At 39.2% G+C, this 27946-nt stretch overlaps 1 protein-coding gene across 7 annotated transcripts in view; it reads right to left on the reverse strand.

Annotated features, from left to right (window-relative positions):
- myo9aa (myosin IXAa) overlaps positions 1–27946 on the reverse strand; it is a 130702-nt gene that overhangs the window by 16599 nt on the left and 86157 nt on the right. For 6 of the 7 annotated variants that reach the window (XM_039794731.1, XM_039794733.1, XM_039794730.1 and 3 more), the window contains 13 exons: positions 23626–23747; positions 20206–20347; positions 18857–19052; positions 17269–17388; positions 14943–15018; positions 10488–10628; positions 9376–9415; positions 9158–9280; positions 7751–7831; positions 7444–7554; positions 2520–2642; positions 1322–1471; positions 215–519 (listed from right to left, as the gene is read on the reverse strand). In XM_039794731.1, coding sequence (XP_039650665.1) covers positions 215–519; positions 1322–1471; positions 2520–2642; positions 7444–7554; positions 7751–7831; positions 9158–9280; positions 9376–9415; positions 10488–10628; positions 14943–15018; positions 17269–17388; positions 18857–19052; positions 20206–20347; positions 23626–23747 — 1730 coding nt within the window. The remainder of the gene's footprint in view (positions 1–214; positions 520–1321; positions 1472–2519; positions 2643–7443; positions 7555–7750; positions 7832–9157; positions 9281–9375; positions 9416–10487; positions 10629–14942; positions 15019–17268; positions 17389–18856; positions 19053–20205; positions 20348–23625; positions 23748–27946) is intronic. The other variant, XM_039794732.1, reaches the window with a different exon arrangement.

Genomic DNA, 27946 nt, shown 5'->3' on the forward strand with positions numbered 1-27946 from the left:
AAAGGCACCACTGAAAAAGAATGACGGATACATTATAAAGTGCATTTTCTACTGATATTTTCTTTAAACTAACAATAAAAAGTGTCTTTCGCGATATGTTGCAGCCTTTCTGATGTGTTGTGCAAGTTGATATCGCAACGACGATAAAAAATTTTTTAAAACGATTTATTGTGCAGCCCTAGCTCAGGATAAGGAGTTTGACAGAATGGCTTACCTCTGCCTGGCGAGGAATCCTCTGCTTATTGCCTGGAGTTGTACCACAGCATGATACAGACGCAAGTAGGCTTCCCTGGCTTGATGGCAGCGCCAGGCCGTCTGAATGAGCAGAGCTGCTGTGCAGCGCCGGTAGAGCCACAACCTCCATGCCCTCTGTAACACCAGAGCAGCCTCCCTCCACAGCCTGAACTTCTGACGCTCCCTGGAACCTCGCCAGTGTGTCTGCAGACACAGAGCTGCCCTCTCCTGGACGTTAGGGTCATAATCCTCCTCTTCTATGGACTGGTACAAACGCCACCATTTCTGTGAAGAGACGATGATAATGATATATTGTTTTCATGAGACTACATATGTTTGGTTTTTTTCTTCATTTTAGTCACAACCTATGTTCATGTTCACTCAGCACAGCAACTCCATTATAAGAACAAGCGTCTTTACTCAAAAGATAATCTCAATTTCATTTCTTCTTTGGACTTAAAAACAAATTAATTCACAGTGCTAGAGTGGACTGTGAGTGACAAGTCGAATTGAACTGTATTTGAGTTGGACTTTCCCACAGATTTCACATTAATCTTAAACGTAATTTCCAGTTTAGGAACGAAAATAAAACATCCTTGATATTAACGGCACCTTTGGTCCTTTCATTTCAAATGTAGTGCTGCACTGAGCTAGGACTGGGCAGGATACGTGAAATGAATAGCACTATATTATTACCAATACTTTTCTGATATTGATTTGTCTCACAATATTAGAAATGTAAGTAAAATCATATGTAATATGAACTGTGTTTCATTCAACATACAAACCGTTTCACCTCAGTGAAACAAAAACTTAAATAACTAACTTATTTGTTAGTCTTTAATTCAAATTTGCTTGGATTTATTCATTTGCACAACTGTAAAACTATAACATGATGTGATCATATTATTAATTATAATTCCATTGAAAGTTGATGAGCAATAATACCAAATCAACGCTCAACAACTCTCAAGAGCATATACTAAAACCAAAACCAATAAAAAGGTGATTTAAATCAAACTAAAGGAAAAGCCTGAAATGAAGCCGATAGAGATGAGAGCACAGATAATGAAAAGCTGTACTGTACCTGGATGCAGATCGCCGCTTCTCTCATTCTGACAAACTGCTTCCTCTCCAGCCGGACTCTGAATCGCCGCTGCAGCGTGACGATGCGTCGGAGAACTTCAGCGTGGAGTACGGCCTGCAGACGCTGACGCTCAGCCTCCCGCAGAAACACCTGAGAGGAGGGACCATGATGGGAGTCAGCACAGGGTCACACACACACACACACAACAACACACACACACACACACACACACACACACACACACACACACAATGAAGAATGGGGTTATCTGGACACCACACACACACAAAGAAATATATACATACACACACAAACACACACACAACACACTCTTTTAAAAAGCTCACCTCACGCACAAACCTCAGAGATCCCTGGCTAGATACATGGCCACAAGTATGTCAGGTATGATCCTCTAATTATATAGACAGCATACCAAAGGCATGGACCCCTCTATCATGACTCATTCATACCCACACCAAATATGGGGCACTGTCTTCATTACATCCTTTTTTTTCCCAGAGGGAGGATGCTTTTTTAGTTAATATGAGGTTATCCCCAACACTACCCTTTCCCTTTGTCTACGACTCTATTTATAGTTTGTGAAATTCAACGGTTTAATAAACTAACTGAGTTTGAGTCATTTCAAACCCCCAGATTATCATTTTCAAATCAGTTTGGGGTTTTGGACTCCCATTTTCCAGATTGCTAAATGCCTTAACATGCAGCAACAGATAGTAAAACCCATAACATACAGTAATCTTTTTGCCAATGTCACCATGTTGCCTCTCATTTTCTTCCACACCATGTCTTATATTTTCAATCAGCAAGTTCCAAAAAACTTACATGAAGCTATATCAAACATTTTTTCATGGCTGCACCAATTCATCACATTTAATATTATCAGATATAATATAAGTTTATATACAATGAGCTGTCACTCTGCTGTTGTAGTAAACTTTGGGACCACCAATAAAACCTAAACATAACTTCAGATAGCTGAACAACGCTCAACATTCATTTGTAATGACAAACACATTTTGTACATATTTTTTTGTACAGTAAAGGAGGCTTATTCCGACAGGGATAACGTGCTACATGTATATCAAAAACAGATGTCACGACATGTTTAATTAAAAAAAAAAAAAAAAAAAAAAGAACTGCAAAGAGGAAAGGAGAAATTAGTGGGCAGGGTAAATACCATTGTCTTTCCCACTTGGTAGCCATCTGGTTCGAGGTCCAGCTGGTCCAGACTCTGCTGGATGCCCTCTCTGGTGGCACTGGTGCCCTCTGGGAGCAGCACACAGAAGTGATGGATAAAATCCTATCAGAAAAACAAGGAAAGAGGTTAATGAGAAATATCTTTAGTACCCTACAGTATCGGTTCTGGCTTTTACATTTGTGTCATGGTCACACGGTTTCTGTCCAGTAATGTGTTTAACAAAAGGTTTACTTTCTGCTAAAGTCATCTGGACTGAACACAGGACTAATTGGTTGGGGTTGTACAACGCTGTGGCCCTGAATTTGACCAGCAGCAGAAACATAAGCAACCTCCTGCAGCATCTATTGAACGAAAAAAAAGGCACATGTGGTTTCAGGTAAAAGTCCACGCTGTCCATATTTGCAGGGGGTTCAAACATCATGGCATAAATATGCTGAACTCCCACTCTTCGAACTGAGGCTCTTTGTCTGAATCCAATACACTCTGGGCTGCAGGGGGTGGATAGGGAAACAGATGCTGTGTTTATACAATTACAATCATGGGGAGTGTTTCAGAGACCCGAGGACAATGGAAAGGCTCTGTTCTGAAGAGTCGGGAAACAGCACAGTCCTCCACAGTGATACCATGCCCAAGATATTTCTCATTAGTGCTGACCGCAGCACTAAATGTCTGATGCTCAAATCATCGGAGTGAGCTCATCAAAATAGTTACAGTTTTATGAGTTTTGCACTCAGTAGATTTTAAGGTCAGTCCACACAAATAGTCATTTTTATATTAGTTTTCAAATATTAGTGGGAATTTTTACCAGTACCAGTACAACAATGTAAAAGAAAAAAAAAAGCAGTAAACAAGTAAAAGTCCTGCATTCAAAATCCTACTTCATTAAAAATACCTAGAGTAAAAAAAGACTTGATTATATTGTTAATGCTGGTGATGCAACAATGTGTTAGTAGTGTGTTTACTGTTGTAGCTGGTCCAGGTGGAGCTAGTTTTAACTGCTTTTTTAAGTATTTTAGTCCAGTGGTTCTCAATCTAGGGGTCGGGCTCCTTGAAAAGGTCACAAGATAAATCGGAGGGGTGGTGAGATGATTAATGGGAGAGGAAAGAAAAAAAAAAATTTTTTTTATCCACTTCAATCTTCTTTTCTTTTTATATATATTGTATAATTGTACCTATTTGGGCATCAAACAGATATTAATATGAAACCATCTGAGAAGTTTAGAGGGTAACTGTCTCTTTGTTGGAACTGCTTAAAACTCACAAGACATCTAAAACATGAAACGGAGCCCCAACTAGACGCTGTTTTTTTGGGTAACACTTTACTTGAAGGTAGCTACATAAGAGTGACATGACACAGTCATGAACACATAACACTGTCATGACACAGTCATGACACATGAACCCTAACCCTAACTCTAACCATAACTTCATGACAAAAACCGAATGACACTTACTAAAAGAAGCGTTATGTCATAAACATTTATGACTTGTTTATAATGTTTATGACCCGTTCATGACAGTGTCATGTCACTCTTATATAGATACCTTCAAGTAAAGTGTAACCATTTTTTGTAACGGGTCAACAATCAAAACCACTGGTTTAACTTTTAACAAAGCACTGTATAAGATGATCACATTTTTTAAGTAAAATCTTAATCTTAAAAGTAACTAGTAATTACGGCTGTTGGATAAATGTTATGGAGGCAAACGTTCAATGCTTCCCTCTGAAATACAGTAAAGTAGAAGAATCTACATTTTAGTAGCATAAAGTGGATATTCTTAAGTAAAGTACATCCATCCATCCTTTACAGGGTTGTTTGGGGAGCTGGAGCCGATCCCAGCTGGCATAGGGCGAGCGGCGGGGTACACCCTGGACAGGTCGCCAGACTATCACAGGGCTGAACCATTGTGAAAAACAACCATACACGCTCCCCTTCACACCTACAGGCAGTTTAGAGTCGACAAGTAACCTAACCTGCATGTCTTGACTGTGAGAGGAAGCAGGAGAACCTGAAGAAAACCCACACTAACAGTGGGAGAACATGTAAACTCCACACAGAAGGGCCCAAGCTAACAAAGGCACCAGCCTACAGTAGGGCTGCACAATTAATCGCAATTTTATCGAAATTGCAATATGGACAATATCCAAATCGCAGGCGCAATATTTGTTAAAGACTAAATATGTGTCAAACCTTTCTGAATTAAGTATTGTGGTGCTGCAGACACGTCTCGGCCTACAAATCGTATCCAGACTAAATCCTCGCAAAAATCTATTTAATCTTAAAGTTGAATATTTTTCAGTGAAAATGAGAAAAATTACACAAAAATGATCATTCCCTCCAATATCGTGAATCATATCGCAATATCAGGCAAAATAATAGCAATTAGATATTTTCCTCATATCGTGCAGCCCTACCCTACAGTAAGTAAAGTAAAAATACCTTCAAATTATACACTGACATCTAGTTAAGTTGAAAAATAGTGAAACTGTCCACAGCAAGGTCTGTGTACTACCCTGAGTCCCTGCAACAGTTCCTGGACAGAATGAATGCTGTTATTAAAATGACTCCGAAATGACTTATCTTCTATGCTTGGAGGGCCATAAATGAAATCCCATTACTCTTGACTGTATTTAGGAGGCACAAGGAGTCACAGAGCCCAAGCAAATACAATCTAAACTACCTGCATGTCTACAGTAGATAGCACTATAGTTACATGGGAGAAATAAGTTGTGGTTTGGTGAAGTGACTGATTACGAACCTAGCACAGTGACTTCATCTTTGCCTAAAAGCGTGACGTGACATGACAGGCACAAATGAACATTCAAGACCACTAAATGGAAACTAATGTAAGAGAAAACTGGAGTGAGCCACTCCCAAACGTTTTCTGTCCAAAGACTCACTTCCAATCAGCATTAAAAACATGATCTGCTTTATTAGTCACACAGTAAACACGCAGTATTTCTCCAAAGGCTGACATCATTCTTACGAAAGCCAGTGTGGTTAAGATGGCTGCCACCTCACGGCCCTCATAATTCCCCCTTGAACACACAACGAATCGCGGCTCAAACAACATCAGCGACACGTTTCCTGGAGATGAATTCATCGCTGGCACCTAAACTCGTGGAAACCTAAGTGTTGTTTATGTTTTGGGACGCGAGCAGTGAGATTGATAGTGCATCAGTGTTCTGGCCTGCACACGCCTGCACAGAGGGAACATGTTAATGTGATCTGCTGCTGAACTCTTTGTACCATTTGGCTTATCGAGTGTTTGCTTCCTGGATAACGTGATACTTAGAATTTCTGGACAAAGAATAGAGGACGAAGTCGATCTGTTATAACTAGGGCTGGGCAATAATTCAATATGATAATCGTCTTTCAATGGAATCATATCGTGAGGAAATCTTATATCGAGATATACAATTATGTTGCCTAAATTGATAACGACAAGCACATACTCAATTTTGTGTTATAATTTCACTTGGAACGGTTTACCACATCATTGATGATTATCTACAATCTCATCTTGAAAAATATTTTGTGAAAGCACCAATTGTCAAGCCAACAATAATCGTCGCAATATCGATATCGATGTATTTGGTCAAGAATATCGTGATATCTGATTTTCTTCCTATTGCCCAGCCCTGGTTATAACTCTAAAACTGACTGTTTAAAGGGGAACTGCATCGATTAGACACATAAAGGTCAGTTCACTAGTCATGTTTAGTAATACTCAGCAAAGGAAACTGTTGTATAATGTCTTCTGTGGCTCTGGAAGAGCTCTGTTGTGTCTGATTAAATCATTCTCAGGCTGGGCTCGGAGACAACTATTTATTTTATTTGCAAAATTCTGCATTGCAAACTGGTGCTGTGGAGTGTGAAATGTGGGCATTTACCAGACGTGGAGGTTCTAATGAAGGGATGCTTTTAGTTTAATAATAGTAAATGGAGTATCTTTTTTTTTTTTATCATATTACATACCGGTAATTCATTTGTATTTTCATTTGTATCATTTGTGTATCAATACTTTCTTCACTTTTAGTGGTGGAAGAAGTATTCAAATACCTAAGTAAATGTACCAATACCGCAATTTAAAAAATACTCCATTAAATGTAAAGCACTTTACAATTTGTCTTCATTCACCTATTCACACACACACACACACACACACACACACACACACACACACACACACACACACACACACACACACACACACACACACACACACACACACACACACACAAACACACACACACACACACACACACACAAACACACACACACACACTGATGGTGGCAAGATCAGTGTCTTGCTCTGGTACACATGCGGACAGGGGGAGCCGGGGATCGAACCGCCAACCGTGTGATTAAAAGACGACCCACTCCACCTCCTGAGCCACAGCCGCCCAGTTACAGGGTAAAGCCCTGCCACCAAAATCTAAAGTAACTAAAGTAACTTAGCTGTTCAAGAGCAAGATGTAATTTGAATTACTTTAGACACTGGTGGGAAGTTAATCTTTAACAATGCATAATTTTTTCAGATCACTTTTTTTTTTTTGTCAAATCTTAATCTGCAAATGTATTTGGTGACTATAGCTTTCAAATCAAACAGTGCAATATTTCCTTTTGAAATGTAGTGAAGTATGAGTTCATTGCATGTAATGTATCCCAAAATTATACTAAAGTAGTGTTACATTCTACCACTTCTTGTGAAATAAACTTTACATGTGTACTGTATTTACTTATTTCCAATTGCTCCAATAGCTTGTTTCTTTCAAATTTACTGTGCTAGATATAAATTATATAAGGGACAGTTAAGAAAACAATTATAATGATGATGATGATGATGATGATGATGATGATGAAAGAGTATCTACCGAGTGTAGATGTGCGTGTGTTACCTTGAAGCTGTACTTTATGTTGTAGCCCGACTGCCGGATGCGCACAGTCTCCAGCATACCTGTGTAACGCAGCTGCCTCAGCACCAGGTTATCATTAAACCTTAAGGGCAGCTGAGAAAGAGAACAAAAGACCATCGATGAGAGGAGAAAATTACAGAAAAAGGAAAAGCGACAGGCGGCAGAGGAGAAGAGGGGAAAATGATAAACAGCTTTGGAAAAGTTCAAACTTCAAAAAGGAAATGAATAACGCTTTGAAAACTAAACCAAAGCAGTCAAGTGGCCGCAGTCCGGAGGGAGCGCACTGTACCTTCTCAGCATTGGAACGGATGCACTTGACAAAATAAGGCTCAGACTGGCCCAGAGTCTCCATTAGCTTATTGAGGGAGGCCTGCAGAAAGAGACAAAAAAAAAAACACGACAACAAAGAGCCAGATTTAGCACAAAGCACAGAATATATGGTGCATACAGAGACACACTGCTTGTGTTGCGCCACAGTTGTTTGACAGGCAGAAGTTAAAGTCAGGTGGCTCTGTCGGCTGTGAATAACTCTTGGTCCATCTGTGAGTAAAACTCTTTGCTGCAAGATTAAAGTCACCGCCTGGGATCATAAATACAAGCAATATGTCCACGTAAGTATGTGGTCCTGAAGAAGAAAAAAGAAACCATGTGTGTAGTATTTCCATGTGCAATTATGTGTGTGTGTGTGTGTGTGTGTGTGTGTGTGTGTGTGTGTGTGTGTGTGTGTGTGTGTGTGTGTGTGTGTGTGTGTGGGGGTGTGTAAACAAATGCACTTGTGTGTCAGCATGTGTGTGATAATTGAGTGGCAGGAGGGATTCAGGCTCCTCCTCCATGGGAGTTTAAGCAATCAGCGCAGCACAGGATGTGGGAAGTGAAGTCATCCACACACTGGGGCCAGGGCAGCCTGCCAGAGGGGCCACGGCACTCATCTCTACCGCCAACAGCCAGAGCACAGAGTTCACGTTCAAAAAAAGATAAAACAATAGCGTGTTCTTTTTTGGTTCTTGAGAGTTTTTTCTGAGCGGGCGTGTGTCTGCAAATGAGAGACACGTTTGAGCTTAAGATAACCAAAATTGGAATGTTAATGTACTTGTCCGTCTCTTATCTCACGTTTGGGAAAGTCTTTTTTTAAAAAAAAAGAAAATCCTCTGCTGTAAAATGACAAAACATAGAGCAGAGCAATTGAACAGGTGTCCCCTTTGTTTTCAGCAGTTTACATGGTAGGAATGAGCTCATGCTTGGGCGTCATCTCCTACTAAGTGAATATCAGTGACGAACCTCAAAACTTTCGACTTTCTCACCAAATCAGGTCTTTAAAAAATAAAATTTGAGACATTTATTTAGTTTTTTTGTCTTAAATTCCCAGACACGATGTCATACATTTAAGACTTTTGGGTGGGTGTGTGAACTACGTAATAGACATCACACACACACACTATGGACGAATACAGGGATGAAACAGTGGACAGTAAAGGCTGTGGGGCAGCCAGAGAAATGAAGAAAGGGTTTCTACCCGCAGCCAGTTGTAAAAGGACACGCCTTGTTTTCATCATATTCACAGCTCTAGGGAGATTCCTCAATGCAGCTCAGGCTAATCGTGTTATTTTTATGGTGAGAGCACTGAATGGCATATCTGTGAGCTCTGCAGTACGCTACTGGCTGTGTGTGTATGTGTGTGTGTGTGTGTGTGTCTGACCTGGAACTGTGCGCTGATACTGGGTGGTTTCTTCTTTTTGTGGAGGTGAAGCAGTGACTTGGTGATGCGGTCGTGAAGCGTCAGTTTGCTGAGATACTTCAGCGACTTGACGTTCAGTAAATGCTGCGGGGGTGAAGCGAGAGTCAGTCGCTAATGTAAAACAACACTAGAATCTGTTACTTACTATTAAGACAAATTAAAGATATACTGGACTGTACCTTCGGAAGGACTGGCTTAGATTTGTAGTTTTTGTTCCTCCTGTTTATATAAACAAATAAAAAAAAGAAGAAAACTTAGTCCAGCAGTCGAATCGGTTTTTCACATTAGAGCAACAAAATCCCTCTTTGTTGTTCTTTAAATCAACAGGTGAGAATACTTTTTTTTATATATATAAAAAGGTCAACACAGCACTGAATTTAATTCCAGAAATTCGTCCCAAGTGGGTAAGAACTTGAAGAACTACTAAGAACTTGAATCATCCCCGTGGGGAAACTCTCTGTTCACTTGCTCCCCTCAAGGGGGGGAGGGGGGGGCAGAGGCCAGGGTCAGCTGCACCCTTGGAGCTGGTAGGAATGTTTGCTGACACTGAGTTTGAACTCTGGTCTTCCAGTTTTAAGGATGTGTCACACTGCTGAACAACATAATAAATAACAGTAGAATTAAATGATGCTGAACTGTTTTTTTGTTGTTGCCTTTTTTACAATCAGAACGAGAAGCACAAAGAAACCCGTTGAATAGTGTCTTTTTTTCTTCTTCTTTTTAAACATGTCAATACGTATACTGTATAATCTTTGAATTAGTGTTTAGGTAGTCTATATCCTTGATGTTCCACTTCCGGGATAGCTCCGTTGCCGACGGAAATTCTGACGGATTTCACTCATTTAGGCCGTTTATCCGTTGCCTTCCGCTTCCTTTGTGTTGGCATTCTAAACTCCAGTGGATTTCTGAGGACTATCATGGTTAACTGCTCCTCAGATCTCTGCAGGGGAAATCCAGACAGCGAGCTAGACTATCTGTCCAATCTGAGTTTTCTGTTGCACGACTAAAACAACTTTTGAACGTACACGTTCCACCAAAACAAGTTCCTTCCCGAGGCTATTTTGCAGCGGCACCGCAGCTTTTCCCGGTGCCTAGCACCGCCCAAGACAATTGTGATTGGTTAAAAGAAATGCCAATAAACCAGAGCACGTTTTCCTCCCATTCTGGAAAGCTGTGTGGACTAGCCAGACCCTCCTCCGCAGCGCTGCGGAGGAGGGTCTGGTAAAACGAGACTAGTGTTTAAGGGGAGTTTAAAGCATTATGATGACTGTGGAAGCGTCTTGCTACTGACATGAGGATGTCGTGGGCTCTCTCGAGGAGTTTACTGCTGGCAGAGTTGACAAAGATGCCGTCTTCTTCTGTGGTGGAGCTGCTGGATGACAAGCGGCTCAGTCGACCCACGTGCCCATTCCAGCCCAGGCCCGGGGAACTCCTTTAGATAAAAACACACACAAAAACAATTCAAGTGACTTATTTATTAACTGCAAACTTATGAGGTAGGTATGAGGTATTGACCATGGCGAGGATAACATTTTAACAGACGCGTCTTGTTACTTTTCTACCTTGTTGACAGACGTTTTCTGCAGTAATGAGAACGTAATTAACAAAGATCCGATTGCGACAGTTTGCGAACTTCCTCAGATACATTAAAAATAACTGACCGTTAGGTTTTATCAAACATCAAGCACCTTACACCAAAGGCTCAGCACTCGGAGGCACAACAGGCTGTTCACATAAAGTGTAACTTAAGCATAATTTTAAATGGCATCAAAATGCCTTGGTTTTTTTTTGTATATTCGTAAAGGGAATTTTTTTTTTTTTTCCTCAGGAGGAATGTCACCAGCAGGGGCACTAAGTTAAAGTATTTTTTTTTATTTTATTTATTTTTTTTACACAGTTTACTAAAGCTCAATGTGTGTGCAACTGTACTAGCAGAGTGAAAATTGTGAATTTCCCCTCCCGGGATAAATAAAGGCATTCTTCTTCTTCTTCTTCTTCTTTTAACCTCAGGCCTCAAGGTGAAACCTAACCACCTGCCCAGAAGACAAACAACAGCAGAAGCGGTCAGGTCATGGTTATAAAACCATTAACCAGTCTGAACTATTTTAGCCCAGAGGAGAGGATGAGAGGAGACAAGGCAACTGGGGTACCGACAATCTCCAACAGCAGTGTTCAGAATCAGAGTAAAGCAGTACCAATCATTAATTCAGCTCTTCGGGTCCCACTGGAGCACTTTATTGTGTTTCCAGTTATTATAATTTACAGTTTTACGAGAATCTCTCCTGAGTTACAAGCCACACACTCTGACACAAACAGGGAGATGTGTTTGGTGACTCACACTGTGTTATAAGCAGGGGGTTGAATCATTCCTGGAGAGAAAACAAGGTGGGACACAAGTCTGTGGAGAGGTTTTTAAAGGCTAATGAAAGTCAATATAAATACAGAACAGCAGATGGGAAGGTTGAGCTTTTTGGTGCAGAGACAGCTGTTTTGGTTCAAAGTTGAAATACATACAGTAAATATGCTTTGAAAAACCTAGCTTATGCTCAGTGTTGGCATTAAAAATAAACATCCCTCTTTGTGCTCATTGTGTTCAGCTTATTTTGTGTATAAGAAGCAAATTTTTTAAACACTTCTTCAACACTTTTTCACATTTAAAAGTGCCAAGAGTACATTTGCTATTGGAATTCTTTTTTTTAGCCTCTAGGGATGGCAACGTCGGTCACTCCACCACTTTGGTCCAGACTGAAATATTCTTAATCATTAACAATTTATTCATTCATTCATAACATGCATGAATGAAAAAAAAAAGAACAGGAAGAAGAAGAAAAAATCTTATGGTACCTGTCACTTATTTGTGCACATCAAAAAAAAAAAACCAGCTGCTTCAAGAGTGGATCAACCCCAATCCTCACCCCAAACACCAAACATTATCAGTACTACCTATCTTTACATGTAATTATCATAATTTTAAGCATATTAGTCATCTTTTTTCTTGTAACATTCCTGTATTTTTTTCTTATACAAATTCTTAAATTTACAAACAGTATCGCAGCACTTCAGTTCATAGTCCAATGTGTTCCACAGTTTAACTCTATATCTCCACAACTACTGGATGGATTGCCATGGAATTTGGTACAGACATGCATGGTCCAAAGATCCTACCGTCATTGCTGATTCCCTTGCCAACGCGTCAAAATTGTAATTTGTCAAATTATTTGGTTTATGACCAAATACCTTCAAAACTAATGATTATTCTCATTAGCCTCAGGTGTACTTTGTGTACTTTTGTGCTAATTAGCAAATATTAGTTAGCTGAACTTAGATGGTTAAAAAGGTATACCTGCATCTGCATACATCCGTATGCTAGCAGTGTCATGGTAAATATTATCATCATGCTGACGTTAACATTTAGCTCAAGTACATAGAGAGCCACTGGAAAACAAGTCAAACTCCCTGTGAGCCTAAACACATTTGGTCAGCAGAGCCGATTCTGATTCCAAATAATAAATAATATAAAACTTGAACATACATCATGGACGCAAGTTGCAAATAGAAACAAGATGTAAAAATACACAATAGAGGTGTGACTGGCTTTTTCATTAGTGTATCTCTATACACGGCCAACGGAAGAGACCCAGAGGATGCTTCTTTAACACAGCTAGTGCGCTGCTCCACTATCTTTATCACAGTCTGAGGTACAGCTCCGTTCCAGAGGAGTCCTACAGGTACATATAAAAATTGTACTACCAGCCTGCATTATATACATTACTATAAATTACGGCAGTAGATCCACAAAGCTCCAGTATGTAAGTGTAAATCAAGTAAGTCTTTTGATTTATATTTCTTTCTGGGATCTATACTGTCTTTATACGATCTAAGGACAAGAGTTTTAAGGGGCTTATTGTGTGTATGACCAAATCAGAAAATAATGTTTGACGCAAAAATGTGGACTAAAGAATAAGCACAAATCTTCAGTTTGCATCTGCCTACCATATAAAGAAGAGGAGAAAGAATTTCTCCCCAGTTGATCATCGATCGCAGTAAATGGTGATGGTACAATATGCTCCTTATAGTGACTCCATGGGCCCATAAAGCACTTTACTGTCGGCTGCTCCGTCTTGCCGACAAGCGCCCTGCAGGGACTTAATATTTATCACTCTCCGGGCACTCCTCTCCAATGCATAGCTCTGACTTTACATCACGGCGGAAGCAGCTGCACAGGGTTTAGTGCTCTTCTTGTATGCAGAGGATGAGTGTGTGTGAGCGTACGAGTGAGAGAAAGAGACCGAGAGGGAGGGCAGAGGTTGCAAATCACATTAAGGGGGGATTTTAACAGCCCCAGACTGAGCTCCTGTTTAACAAAAGCCGTGTTGTACGAGCCGCTCGGAGCAACCAGTCTCACTAATCTCACTGTCCACAGCTAATCAGAGGAGGTGGTGGGCCGGGGTCTCAGTGGGCCGGGGTCTCAGCAACGCTCAGGGTCACAGCACAGTCCCTCGGCTTTTCTTTTTTAAAAGGCATGCCACTGTTTCAAAGCCCAGAGGTTAATATCATGGCATGAGTGATTACAAATATATACTACTTGTAAAGTAGAACAGTATTAGAGAAAATATGAACAATAGAGCAACAACTTGACTGTGTAGTGTTTGTGTTTCATGAATATGAGTATCTGTACCCCCCCTGTCTTCAATGTTTATGTTATTATAATGTATGTCTTTAAGGTATATTGTGATGTATGTTGTTGTTACGGTCTTTATTGTTGTTTGTTTTCCTTTTGGTGTCCTTTTTGTTTTGGAAAATGTAAAAAAATAAAAATAAAAAAGAATATATATATATATATAAGACATGACAGAGCATTTGTTGTTTCCAGAGCTCTTTGTACTATGTATGTAAGATCAAATACTACGTTTACGGGACACCGTGGAGGCCAAGCGGGAACCTTGGTTGCAGGTCATTCCCCTCACTTCATCTTTTTTACTGTCAACTAATAAAAAGGCATGACATGAATACATTCAAGTAAGCAAAAGGTTTACAAGAAGTTTCCTCTAGCCATTACTGCTCAACTGAATTGTTGTGAACTGGGTGAACAGACCATATCAATATAGAGAAATATATGTACACTGGATTTTTGTCCTATATCATCTATTTCTCTTGTCTTTTTTGTGTAGCAATACGAAAAGTAAATAATACAAAGAAGCAAAAGCGAAACAGAAAATCAAAAGTAAACATATAAACAAATACTATGGAGATAAATATGTAAGGAATCCATACTTATTTTAAATTATGTTCATGAATATGAACATATTTATTATATTCAGCTTGGATCTGAAACACTATTAGCATAGTATAGGTTATATTAGGTATATATAGACAAAATAATGCAAACAAATGTGCATAATAATCTAACCTTCATTACGCTTATAATGTTACATTTTGGTTGAGAGTGGTAATGGTTTGACTGCATGGTAATATTTGAGCCTTTAGTGTGTTGTGTTAGATTGATTTACATTCCCAGGTGGGCTACCACAGTGTTTTGTTTATGAATGCAGTCATTAGAAGGACCTGGCTTTGAATGGTGCATCTACTGTATTTCCACATATAAGTAACGGTAATAGCAGTAATTTTATTCCTTCAGATGTATTAATTTCCCGAAAACTCCGACTTGATCTGACAAGTGATGGGAAGCTTTACAAAGAGCTTGGAACCCAATCACAATGGATCTCAAAACCGTACGGGCTCTTACCGTGGGGATTTCTCGTTGATGGTGTTGCTTCCCTGAAGGTCTGACAGCGGGGTACGTGGACTCCTACTGGTCACACCTGATCACCAACAGACAGGTAGGCATCGTGTGAAAAGGCAAAAAAAAACACAAAAAAACACAAAAAAAAACACTTGAAGACATGAAGACAAACACTCAAATCCTTCACACCCTTCCCAAGCAAAAAAAACATGATGGGACACTCCAGTGTTATTGCATTGAGTGCGACTGCAGATGATTTAATATTAAAACAAAGATCTGTGAGGTTAATAGTGACTTGCTCTTGTTAGTGTCGAATTATGGAAGATGATACTCCGTACTTAGTTTAGTCTGGACTGTAGGTTTGCGTAAAACCTTAATTTGTTTTTTAAAAACACATTTTGTCCCAAAATCAATTATCATCAATATTATAATGAAGTAAAGCAGGCAGACGCCATTTAGGTGGAACTACAAAAAGGAAAACTGTGAGCAGAATGGGTTTAATTGGCACCCAACAATGTATTAATTTCCTGAAAATGGTATTCAATGTGAACTTAACATGATTGAAAATGTAATATAACTGTAATGTAGTAACTTGACCAACAATGTAATAACATGTCCTGACTGATATTAAAAATCACTGCTGACTAAGATAAGAAAAGAACATTTCATGAATATTGAATCGACGGTTTTGTCTTCGTCGCCCTCTTGTGTAACGTTAGCATAGACCAACCAATCAGCACGAGTATGGGCTGGTTCATTTCCCATTGATAGGGATTTTAGTTTAACCCTTGTGTTGTCTTCCCATGGACCATGCAACTTTTTTTTCAGCATTTTTGGTAATCTTTTTTGAACGTTTTTTTTAATCACTTTCTTCAACGTTTGTCACTTTGACTATTTGTCACTTTTTCAGACATTTTTGACACTTATTCTGATGTCTTTGTTCATTTTTTTTCTGCGCTTTTTTTGACGTTTTTTTTTTCAACGTTTTTTTATCTTTTTCTCCCCCAAATTATATAAAATTTTATAAAACACACAAATTCAATGAAAGTAGTGAAATTACAACATACCACTTTGACTTGAGGTTTACATTTCCAAAAATCTATGTCAAATGTTAGTGTTTTCAGTCAAAACGTCATTACAATATCAGTTAGGACATTTTATTTCAATATTGGTCAAGTCACTACATTATTGGGTTTTAATACATTTTCAGTAAAGTTAAGGTAAAATTGTATTACTTTTTTAGGCGTTACTACATTGTTGGGGTGCTACAAGGCTGTGGTTACATTACTACAGTATGATGGCAGTGACAAGCCTACATTTGCTGGCATACACAAGCATTCCCTCTAAACCAATCAATCATAGTGATGAGAAATCAGAGAAATCTACAGTATGCGTTAGCCTTCTTTTAAAATAAAAAAAATATATAAAAAAAAATAAAAAAAGCAATCTGGGAGATCATTTTATCAGGTAACTTAACAGTATACCGTAACTTAACAGTATACCGTTTTTAGTGTCATCACTTTGTACAACATTTTCACTCTGATCAGGAGCTGCAGGGTGGCACAAAACAAAAAGACACAAACACATCTGAGTGTACGGAAATGTTTGGAGAGGAAAGGTGGCCTGTGAGAGAAGTGTGTGAGGTCGGCTGTGTGTCCTGCACCACGTGTAAAAGCCGCCTGTGAGAAAGTTAGTGATGTCGTACAGTATATACCCTCTCAGTCTTTCTATCACCATCACCAGCGTATGTGGTATTAGTGACAGGTGAAGTTTGTTGATTTTAGACGAGATGGGCTATGGTGGACAAGCAACTACTGCCCAACAGACAGGACTGGACAGGACAGCGTGGCTGCGGGACAATACAGAAAGTGATGGACACCTTGATGTGTTAGGCCGTTGTTTCCCCGGACCAAAATTAGCTGATAGAGCAACACAACCGTGCATTTCTCTGCTGGCCTTTTACTAGCACAGTGTGAGTGACAGAATGGCTGAAGCATGCTCGACAAGTACAACATGCAAGACAAGACTAAGAACAAATGCATGCAGGTGCACAAGAAAGAAGGAAGAGGGAGACAGAGGGAGCGGAGACCAACAAGCATCTAGTCTATTGATAGAAAATAAGAGTTGTAAATCAAATCACAAAGCAGAAAATAAAAACTTTTCTCTTTAAGTTTGAACATTCTTATGATTTTGATCTCTTTTGGCGTGACTTTGGCTGCAGTACAGTGCAGTAAAGTTTATGATGTTGGTCAGCCTCGCCCCTAAAGTTTCCCAAGTCATGGTCTAACATGAAAGTAAGGAGGAGTTATCGTTGTATTGGCAGCCTTACTGTACTTCTCCTCTTTGCATCTCTGCAGGATCTCTAAGCTTCTCTGATGCACAGGGTGCTGCAGAAAGCTAAAACTATCCACACTTTTCAAAACTGCACAGGGAGCAGCGTCATCATGCCCTTGGAGAAGCAAAACAAAAGAAAAACGAGAGAAAAAAACACAAGGAAAGAGAAAGGGGGGGGAAGAGAGAGAGAAATGACGGATTAGACAGCGAAGAAGAAGAGATGCAGTCGTCTACTGGAGAGATACCTGTGCAAGACTTCTGGAGAGAAGATGATTGACATTCAAAACTGCAGTTGGTGGCAGCAGTAGGATGGCTGTCATTGTAGTTCTGTGAGTAGGTGTTTGCCCCCCAAAGGCACTTCCATACAATGTCTTCTAGAAGTTTTTCTGTGACCCGATTCTACACTCCTCTTAAACAAGGAGGGAGTATTTAAAAGGTAATTTAACTCACAACTTACTTAGCTCTTAATAATAAAAAAAAGAAAGAAATACAATTTAAAAACCTTGGCATTTTAAAACCTTTAAGTCATTTTGCAGAAATGTTTTAGAAGACATGTAACAGGTTCCCTTGGGTGACACTGATATCGTTAGAGTTCAGTTGGAAGGATTTCTAAAAGATATCTAAGGATAAGCAAAGGATACAAGACTTCTATTTTCACATTACAACATCTAGGTGTAAAACTTAATGTGTAGGGAGGATCGAGAGGGTGCAGAGCGCAAGTCGGATTCATACGACGGCAGTGCTGAAAGAACATCTGACGGTTACATCTCTTGCATATCAACTGTATCTGAGGGAAAAGAAGGCATTTGTAAAAAGCCAAAGCCGAAAGGGACAAAGAGCAGGAGCTACTGTAAATACATGGCGGCACTATGCACACATACTACAGAACAGAGACTACTGCAACACAAACTATGGCGGAGATAAAGCAAACTAGAATAACAAAAGAGGACTAATTCGTAACTGCATGGCATGTGAGAATACAGTACTGTGCGTGGCGGGAAAACTGAAAAATTCATGTTTGTAATTTCATGCAGTTTATTGGCTGAACGGAGCTCACAAGCCGTCTTTACCCGAGCTGCTTCAGTGGTGGTAGACACTTTTGGCCAATAAACGGTAAGTTTCAAAAACATAGCAAGAGGAGGCGAATAATCGAATAACCATTATTATAACTATTATCGCTCCTCTGGATTTATTAGTTTGCTAGTTCACCACAATTCCTGCTTTACTAAAAAGCACCTGTAATGCTTGCATGCCATTCAGTACAGTCAATAGCCTTTCCCTCTCTATGGATTCTTTGGTTTTGACACAGCAAGCACAGATTTTCATCATTTTGAATATTTATTCTAGAATAAATCCTGCAGCTGTAAAATGCTGTAAATTAATAACACAGGCACAAATTAATGAACATCAGTAGATGCCTTAATAGAAAAAAAATTATATATATGACATTTGTTGATGACATGTCGTCTTTGGCTTTCGATGCTCATATAAGATTTCTCCGTCTATCTCCTACATCGGGACGCACTCTGCCTCACCGCTACAATGTGCATATTAGTGGAGTTTCTGTTAGTGTGAGAGCTCACCAGTCTTCTTCTGCGTGTGTCTCTTCCCAGCCTCTCGGAAAGCCACCAGGGCCCTGAAGTAGGCTCGGAGTACCGCCCAGCGGAAAGTGGCTGACGGGTCGATGCCCATCAGCCCGCAGATGAAGGCGTTCTTGCTGCTCTTTAGTAAAGCTACGATGTCCGGACGCATGTGGTCTGTGTTCTTCTCTCTGAAATCCTGTTTGACAAAGAAAAAGGAGGGTAATAAATGATATTATTTGTTTATTGTTTTGGATACCCATTAGCTTAAGAAATACTGGGAGAATCACCGATCCTGCTTTTGATTTCGATGAAGCTCATTTCAATAAATTTTCGATTTAGAATCAAACTTCTGACGCCCCTATCTAATACTGATGGCCGATAACTTGTAACTGTCCACAGAAGCCCTGTACGTAACTGTATATTTCAGGGGTCTTCCATGTTTTTTAGGCCACAGACCAATAACTGAAAGGGAGACGGAGCAGCGAGCCCCCTCACAAGATATTGTATAAAATGAAGTTGCATATTTAACTGGGCCTACAATAACGTGTAGGGCACCCTAAAGCCTTTATAAATACCTTTTTAATGGTGCTTACAATACTAAGGTATTAAAATAATAATTATTGACATGTTCATATATTTATACATCATGTTTTAATGTTAAACATACATGTAGCAGTGAATACTTGAAGCCTAACTGTATCTGTGGATGGCTACCTTAGTGGCTACTATACCTACAGGCCATTAGCCTGTCATCAATGTTACGTAAATTTAAAAACAAATCACAAATAGGCCGATTTATCTTTGCTAATAATATGTTGGACTCATGTTTATGTCGTATGATGACATATTTAATTTTTTTTTTTAAATGATTCAACAATAACTGCAGTAACTCTAACGACCCCGTAAGGGTCACGGACCCCCTGATGAAGACCTCTGGTATATTTTTTTTTATAGTTTAGTCTTGGGATAACTAATTGTTATTTATCCACATATATAGTGGCATATGTATTTGTTAGACCAGAGCACTCCAATATAGCTAAAAAAAACATTAAGGTGTAGCTTCAAATGTGTGACTTGAATGTAATCTGGCTTTAACTAATAGTCACGCATATCAATAATACTAGTATGTTATGAACAATGAAGAAGAAGAAGAATATCTTTTTACATTTTTAGCTTTAACAAGGCTGATGATGATGATGTGGGTGTGAATGTGTGAGAAAAACAAACACTTTTCCTCCCACAACAAAAGCTCACAAAAACGCTACAAAAACAAAGCAGAGAATGGCTGCCCGTGCCCTTCCCATTCTGTCTGATCAATGAGTCGCTGTGGAAGTGAGGGATCCACTGACCTTGACCCCGTACTTGACCTTGCCCGCGTAGTGTCGGATAATGAAGGCGGGCTCCATGACAGCAGGGAACTCGATGTAGCTGTTCCCCTCATGCTGCCGCTTGAACTTATCCAACAAGGTCTGGTTGGTGGCTTGAGGGAAACTGAAATAGAAGCACAGAAAAAGTTTGATTTGAAGAACAATGGGTTTTTACATTTGTTTAATGTAGTGCTGTCAAACGATTAAAATATTTAATCGCGATTAAATGCATTAATGTCATAGTTAACTCTCAATTAATCGCACATTTTTATCTATTCTAAATGTCCCTTGATTTCTTCTTTATTATTATTTTTTCTCATTTTAATGCTCTTATCAACTGGAAAAGTGGATCGGCTTGCTTTGTGCTTTTGTCGCCTGGCGGGGGGGGGGGGGGAATTGGCATCAGCTGTGTGCTTGGTTATCATCAAGTGGCATTTCAGACTGGATGTGCTGCGATGATATCTCCGTTCACAATGACAAACCACACAGATCACTTTGGTCTTGTCAATAGAACCATTTGGCAACTTTTTAAAAGTAAACTTTCCATTCAGAATCTTATTGGCATCCATTTCCTCGTCTCGCACTCGCCATCCACTCAAAACGTAACGTTAGCCTACTACTCTTTGGCCGGCTCGCATGCCCAAACAAGTGTGTGCGGCGTGCCGGTTGTTTTTGTTTCTGGTCTAGCTAGATCCGGTGTGGTGTTGTCGTTTTTCTAATGTTACTAGTTGTTGCAACAGCATGTGAAAAAAAACTACAAAGTTTGCTAGGCCAAAAAGATCGTTAATCTCGCGATAAAACAATTTACGGTGTTAAAATGGCTTTGCGTTAACGCCGTTAATAACGTCTTTAACTGACAGCACTAGTTTAATGTGAAAGCAGTTCAAGAAAGGAGCCAGGAAATCACACTGTTGATGCACTTGTTTAAAGCTCTCAACCACGTCATGAATGCTGCATTATAGTAAATCACACTGAAAATGTTTGACAGATTCCTCATCTAATGCTCCAAAACGAGCATGATGAATTAAAGACGTTACCTTTTTCCACCGGTCTCTACTCCAGTCAGAACAACAGTTATTACAACAGTACATCCACTGGAAACGGAGCGAGTTATCTGATCTGTAACCAGCTTTGACATTTCATCCTCTGACGCCACAGGTTGAGGATTATCACTTTGAGCTGATCTCGGCTCAGATTTCCCTCCAGTCCTTTAATATCAAGAGCCAGCGATTCAGCAGAAAATCAACAGCTTACAGGAAGGGAAGAGGGGAAGAAAGAGACACCAGGGCTTTTTGGAACGGGGTGAAACCTGAGCTATGAAAACACAGCCAAAGACTCAGTGCTTTCCAGCTTTTCCAAGTGGGAGGAATTTGATTCAGTGTCCAAATGGAGAAAAGGGGGAAATAGAGGAAATACTGTTGCATTACAGTCATGAAACTGAAAGAATTAAATTTACTCTGCAGTTTAGAGGGTTTACATTCGAGGCTACTCCATCTTACATTATAGTGATTTGAAGAAATACTTTCATTTAATAATAATTATTTACATTTAAAACAATTCAAATGTGTTTGTTTGAAATGTGACAATGTTTTCCATAATGTGTGTAACCTGTTGCCTTCTAGAGTGAGCAGTGGGTCAAGCTGATTTGTCCATGTCCCATCCATTTATCATACAGTTGTGCTCATACGTTTACATACCCATGTTAAAGTTGACTAAAAAGAGGAATAAAAAGAGAGAATGGCATGGGGTACTTTCCATAAGATCATCTCTCAATGCAAATCAAACCAGCTATTAGGCTAACTGAAATAAAACCATGCCAATCTCTAGGTATGGTGAAGGGTATGTGATGATGTGGGGCTATTTTAATTCCAAAGCCCAAGGGAACTTTATCAGGATGCATAGTATCCTGGATCGAACGCTGTGTTTGAGCTAGGTTACTGGTTACTGGTTGCTCGACTGGTCATGACTGTTTTCCCAAGATGGCGCCTGCCTGTTTAGTGAACGGTACAGTCCTTACAAACTATCTTTTTAATATACTGTCTGTACACTTACAAAGTTCTCAATGCTTCGGTTTACATGTAGGGACCCTCATTATGCTACCGTTGAAGGGTGGTGCTATTTTGAGCCTTGTTAGTGGTGTAGAAATAGCGATTTACCCTCTCCCCCGAAGGCTAGCATTATAAGCTAATCACCGGTTTGCACTAGCTTGTTTCAAGCTAGAGACACATTCGATTAGCATGAAAACATATCCCAGAGAACAGTCGACTCGGTATAAATATGTTATTAACCCCTAGGTTCATTTTGAGCCGGAATTGTCCTTTAATACGGTTAACATGAAATGGTCAATTCTTTAATCACTATGCAATCTCCTTTTATATCTGTTTATCTTGGTTTTTAGATGCTAAATATTCATCTTTCTTTACCAGCTAGTCACTTAGTCTGTCTGCCATTAGGTGCTGTGCCATAATACCGAAAAAAGGAGCTGAAAGAGGCTAAAAAGCTCTGTAGAGCCCTTTCACATTATATGGAGTTTTATTCGTTTTAAATATATAAACATGCAGCCTACAGTGGTGAGCAAACGCTGACGCTCTACAGCACTGGTTCTCAAACTGTGGTACAAGTACCACTGATGGCACACAAACTCCCTCTAGAGGTGGAATCTCTGATATATAAAAAAAAAAAAAAAAATGAAATAAATTAATTTAAAAACATAATACTATAGAAATACTGCAACATTTCAAATCATAATACTTAAACTATGACCAGTTAAATGTCAATTAAAGTAAGTGTTTCCTTACGTGTAATTATTTGTGTTTCGATATCAACCAGCTACGCAGTCATGTTCATGAACGGAGTGCGCATACATCCATAATTAGTTAAGAGCTGGAGGGACGGAGGAAGTACAGCATGTCTGTGGCTCTCAACAAATAATGTTTTTAGGAATAAACCTCTTCTGCGTGAATTGTCCGTAGCTGAATAGGGTAGGCCTATGCTACTCTATTTTAAACGTGGGCCATAACCGTGGTACTTAAAGAGCCTAATATTTTCTGAAGTGGTACAAAGTGGTGTAAAAAGTTTGAGCACCACTGCTCCACAGCTTATGGATGCCCATTTGGAGTTTTTTGTAAGTATTTTCTAACAGCTGACGGTATAAAGACAGACAGGAGTCAAAGAGAGAGAGGGAGGGAGGGAGTGCTACATGCAACAAAGGCACCGGTGGAATCATACTGGGTTTATGCCAGTTATATAGCGTGCATCTCAACCATTCAACCATCAGGCTGCCTGTCAATTTTGCTATAACCTGCCTGAAGCAATTGACGGTTTACCTCACAGGAAAATGAAACTAGTTTCCAAAAGAAACAAACTAGTCCAACAGGAAGCCAGACAGGCGGAAAGACTCACTTGCACTCTTCATCCAGTAGGTGAAACAGCGCTGTGGGCTTCTTGCTGATCAGGTTGATGCAGCCTGTGTTGTCGATGTAGTCGATGTTGTGCCAGCTGATGCCCTCTGCTCTGTATTCCTCCTGCAGGGACAAACCATACAAACAGAAGGGCTCAGTGTCAGAGTTACCTTCAATAATAAAACTTTGCTTCCAAGCATTGTAATTGGTGATGTTGAAACTGTAGACTTTTTCTTTGGTTGCATTTCTTATGTCAGTAGCTCCTACTGAATAAGAACACTGTGCCTTATTTCATCACATTATGTAGCAAAAAAAAAAAAAAAAAAAAAATCACACATGTATTGTACTTTTACATTTTAGAATCTAAAACGATGTGATTTAAAAAAAAAAAAAATTATTTAGAGCCTCAAAGTCTGCGTCAAATTCAGTTTGAGGCCATAAGGTGTACAGCATATGTGGTATCAAAGACTCTAGGCACCCATACAAACAATATTAATTATCTACGTGCCATCAAACACAGACGACCAGCCCGATGTGGGTCAGCCTGTTTTACATGTTTCAATCAAAGCAACAAAGTAGTTTGCATGCCTGCTTTCATGTCATCTCCCTGTGCTAAAAAAACTCTTTAGAACTTGGCAGGTCTCTTGGTGGTTTAATAATGAGAGAAGCATTCAGAGCATTTATCATTAATTCTTCCCCATACATGTTATTTTCCTGTGTTCCTGGGAAAGAGATTTAACAAATAAAGACCTTAATCTATGAGGTTTAATCAAAATCACTGGAATCTCCTTTACTCTGGTTTCTTCTTTTGTTACCCTAAAAAAAAAAGTTGATTACTGTTGCTTACTCCACAACTGGAGAATAAAGCTGACAGAGAAGATGACCTTCTTCTTCTTCAGTATTTGGTCAAATAAAAACACTGTTGAGTGCTGATAGTGGAAAAGTGTTGGCCATTCTTGTAGAAAAATGTTTGCAACAGCTTGACAGAATCATTCTGCAACATATTCTTCTTCTTTTGCAGTGATTTGTAGTTTGTGCCGGCTCTCTAAATACAAGCAATCCAACTGATTCCATTGGACTCTTATCAACAAAAGATTTATTGAACGTTTTTTTTTTTAACTAACTATATCCTTCAACACCGGCTGTTACTCCCCCACTGAAAAGTGCAGCTGGTTGCTCATTTTGGACACATTACAAAATCTGAAAGAAGAGCCGTTTTATTTCAAGACACAAGACAGCGACAGTGTTTCGTCCGTGGTAAAAGAACCATTTGTCCTGTTCTTCTTTAGGAACATTCGGTAACGCTTTACTTAAAAGGAATCTAAATAAGAGTGACATGACACTGTCATGAACACAGTCATGACACATGAACTCTAAACCTAATTCTAACCCTAACCATAACTTGTCATGACAAAAACCGAATGACACTTACTAAAAGAAGCGTTATGTCATAAACGTTTATGACTGGTTTATAATCTTTATGACACGTTCATGACAGTGTCATGACACTCTTATGTAGATACCTTCAAGTAAAGTGTAACCGAACATTTAAAGCAGCCATTTATGGGATGATTGTGAATGCTAACTTTTAGTGCAACAGGAAGACAACAGCCATAAAGTCAGCAGTCATCTGACTCAGTAATGTCAATTACACAGCAATAAATATCTAAAGGTTGCCTCGATTAGCCACCATAAGCTACTGGTCATCCCAGACCAAGTGAGGCTGTAGCAGCAAGACATCAACTGAACAACAGTCTATTTTACTGAATGTCTGGCTGCAAACCAAATGTCCTCCTGGATAACAATAAAGTTAAAGCTGTACAACATGTGTGTCTTTCCATCCTTTCACAATATCAACATCTCAGAACGTGATGTCTTTGATGAGTAACTTACTAATGACAGGTTTTTACTCTTGTGTCGTTTAGTAACACTTGAGACATACGCAGGCTAAAAAAAAAAAACTATAAAAGGAACACCTGTGCAATATAATCCAATACCACAGCCCTGGAATAAACATTTGTGATGCTTATAACGTGCAATTTGTGTGTCAGATGGATGCTGACTCAAGTCTTTGGTAATCACTAAGCTGTGGTTTGAGGGGGTGTTGTACTGTATTGGATTGCATTATATTGTACAGGAAACGATATCCACCCCCCCCCTCGACATGCCTTTAAATCATCTTCCATCAACTACTGTGATTCACTCTTGTTTTGACTCAACCGACCATAACAGGTCTCCAAAAAGCGCAGAATCAGCTTCGACAAGCCTGCTCTAGAGATTGTCTTCATATTTTGTCTACAGTTGGTGCTAATAGTGTTTTATTAATTAAGCCCAAACATTATATTGTAAATGATAGCCCATTCTGTCCTCCTGCTGCTTTACATGCCTCTGTCTGTCATCACAACTTCCATTTGATGCTTTAAATACGTAAACTTGCTGGCTTCATCCAGCTAAAACTACACGATAGCTGCCATTGTTGCCTATTTTCTAATGTCCGACAGTGCACATGCATTGGACGACAGGACGGTTTTGGGACTCTCATTTGCTCACATGCTGGACATGCGTGTTAAGAATTTTGCTGGATGTATTTGTCCATACAGTTGCTATGAACGAAAGTCAAAACTATAGGGAGAGACTGTTGGTCAAATTCTTACTATTGTATGAGGTTGTTGTTTTTTTTGTTGCTTTTTTACCTCTTCTGCCTCGTCGCTAACTAACAGAATCAAACTTAAAATCGTTTCTTTCATGGTGATTTGTAGATTATTAAAACTGATTTTATTTTCTTTGTGAAGAAGAGATAAAGATTGAATTAATTAGTGGTGGAAGAAGTACTCACTTCTAGAAATAACACTGTAAAAATACAATTAAAAATCTTAGTTAAGTAAAAGTATTAGCATCAAAATATACCTAAAGTACTAAAAATAAGAGTACTGTACCCATTAAAAAATGCAGAATGGCCTATTTCAGAATAATATATATAATATCACTGGATTATAATTATTGATACATTAATGTGTAAGCATCACTAGTCTTGCAGCTGCTGAAGGGGGAGCTAATTTCGACTATATATACTGCCAGGTAGTTTAATCCAGAATAAATCCAGAATTCACTCTAGCATGGAAATTGTACTTATCATCGTGGTAACAGATTTAAAAGTTAGATAATAGCGGCTGACTGTTCTACACCGGCTTAGATCAACTACCGATTTGTATCTTCAGTTACGATCAGTGCCAAACTGCTAATTGACTCATGATTATACTGTATTATTATAGTATAAATATTATTATACTAACATTCTCTTCTTCCATTTCATGTCTTTAAACAATGTGATTTCTGGCAGAGAGGTTGTTTGAAAAGGTCGGAAAACAGAGCAAAAGAAGAAAATAAGTACTATTCCCCCTTAAAATGACCATCAATTTGCCCTTAAGTAAACCACTTAGCCCCTAACTGCTCCCGACAGAGTGACTCACTGGCCGGCAGATGAATGGAAATATACTGTAACTGTAGACGAGGGTGTAAAGCTGGTTTCAGCGGAAATATGAAGCATGCCAACTCTTTCCAACTTATCCTGGTTGAATCATTTTCAGAGGCTTTCAGGCTGCCTCAGTGGTGCACATTGATTTTTCCACACACAACTAATGCTATACTGTATCTACTGTAGGAAATTAGGACTTTATAGGACCAGAAAACAGGACTGTCGAGGCGGTTTGATCCATGGAAAACATTAGAAATCAATAGGAGAACACATTTACTGTTCACATGCAGAGTAACTGGGTGTTGTGGGGGGTCAATATATTGGAGATCAGGAAGTGGGTGGACATCAACTCTGTCATTATCTAATTGAATGGTTGTTTACTGCAGCGTTTCAACCATCTGACAAAACACTCAATGACAGTCCATCAGCTGTGTGCGCACACCTATGATATACAATATGTACAAGCAGAGTAAGTTTAGACTAATCCAGTAGTAAGTAAAGAACGGCCACTTCTGAGCAGACTGGATGTAGTGTTAACTTTCCCGGTGAAAGAAGTAAACACAACCAATAAACTTGAACATGTTGTTTCTTAAAATTTTAATCACACTTATTTTATCACATTATCAATTGTTACTGGTGCCCATTCTATACTGTTTATTACAACAGAAGGCATTTTAAGAAGATAATTGGGTTACACTTGAAGGTATCTACATAAGAGTGACATGACACTGTCATGAACGTGGCATAAACATTATAAACAAGTCATAAACCTTTATGACATAATGCTGTGTCATTCGGTTTTTGTCATGACAAGTTAGGGTTAGGGTTCATGTGTTCATGACAGTGT

This window comes from Perca fluviatilis, chromosome 3 (assembly GCF_010015445.1).
Source record: "Perca fluviatilis chromosome 3, GENO_Pfluv_1.0, whole genome shotgun sequence".
NCBI classification, from domain to species: Eukaryota; Metazoa; Chordata; class Actinopteri; order Perciformes; family Percidae; genus Perca; species Perca fluviatilis.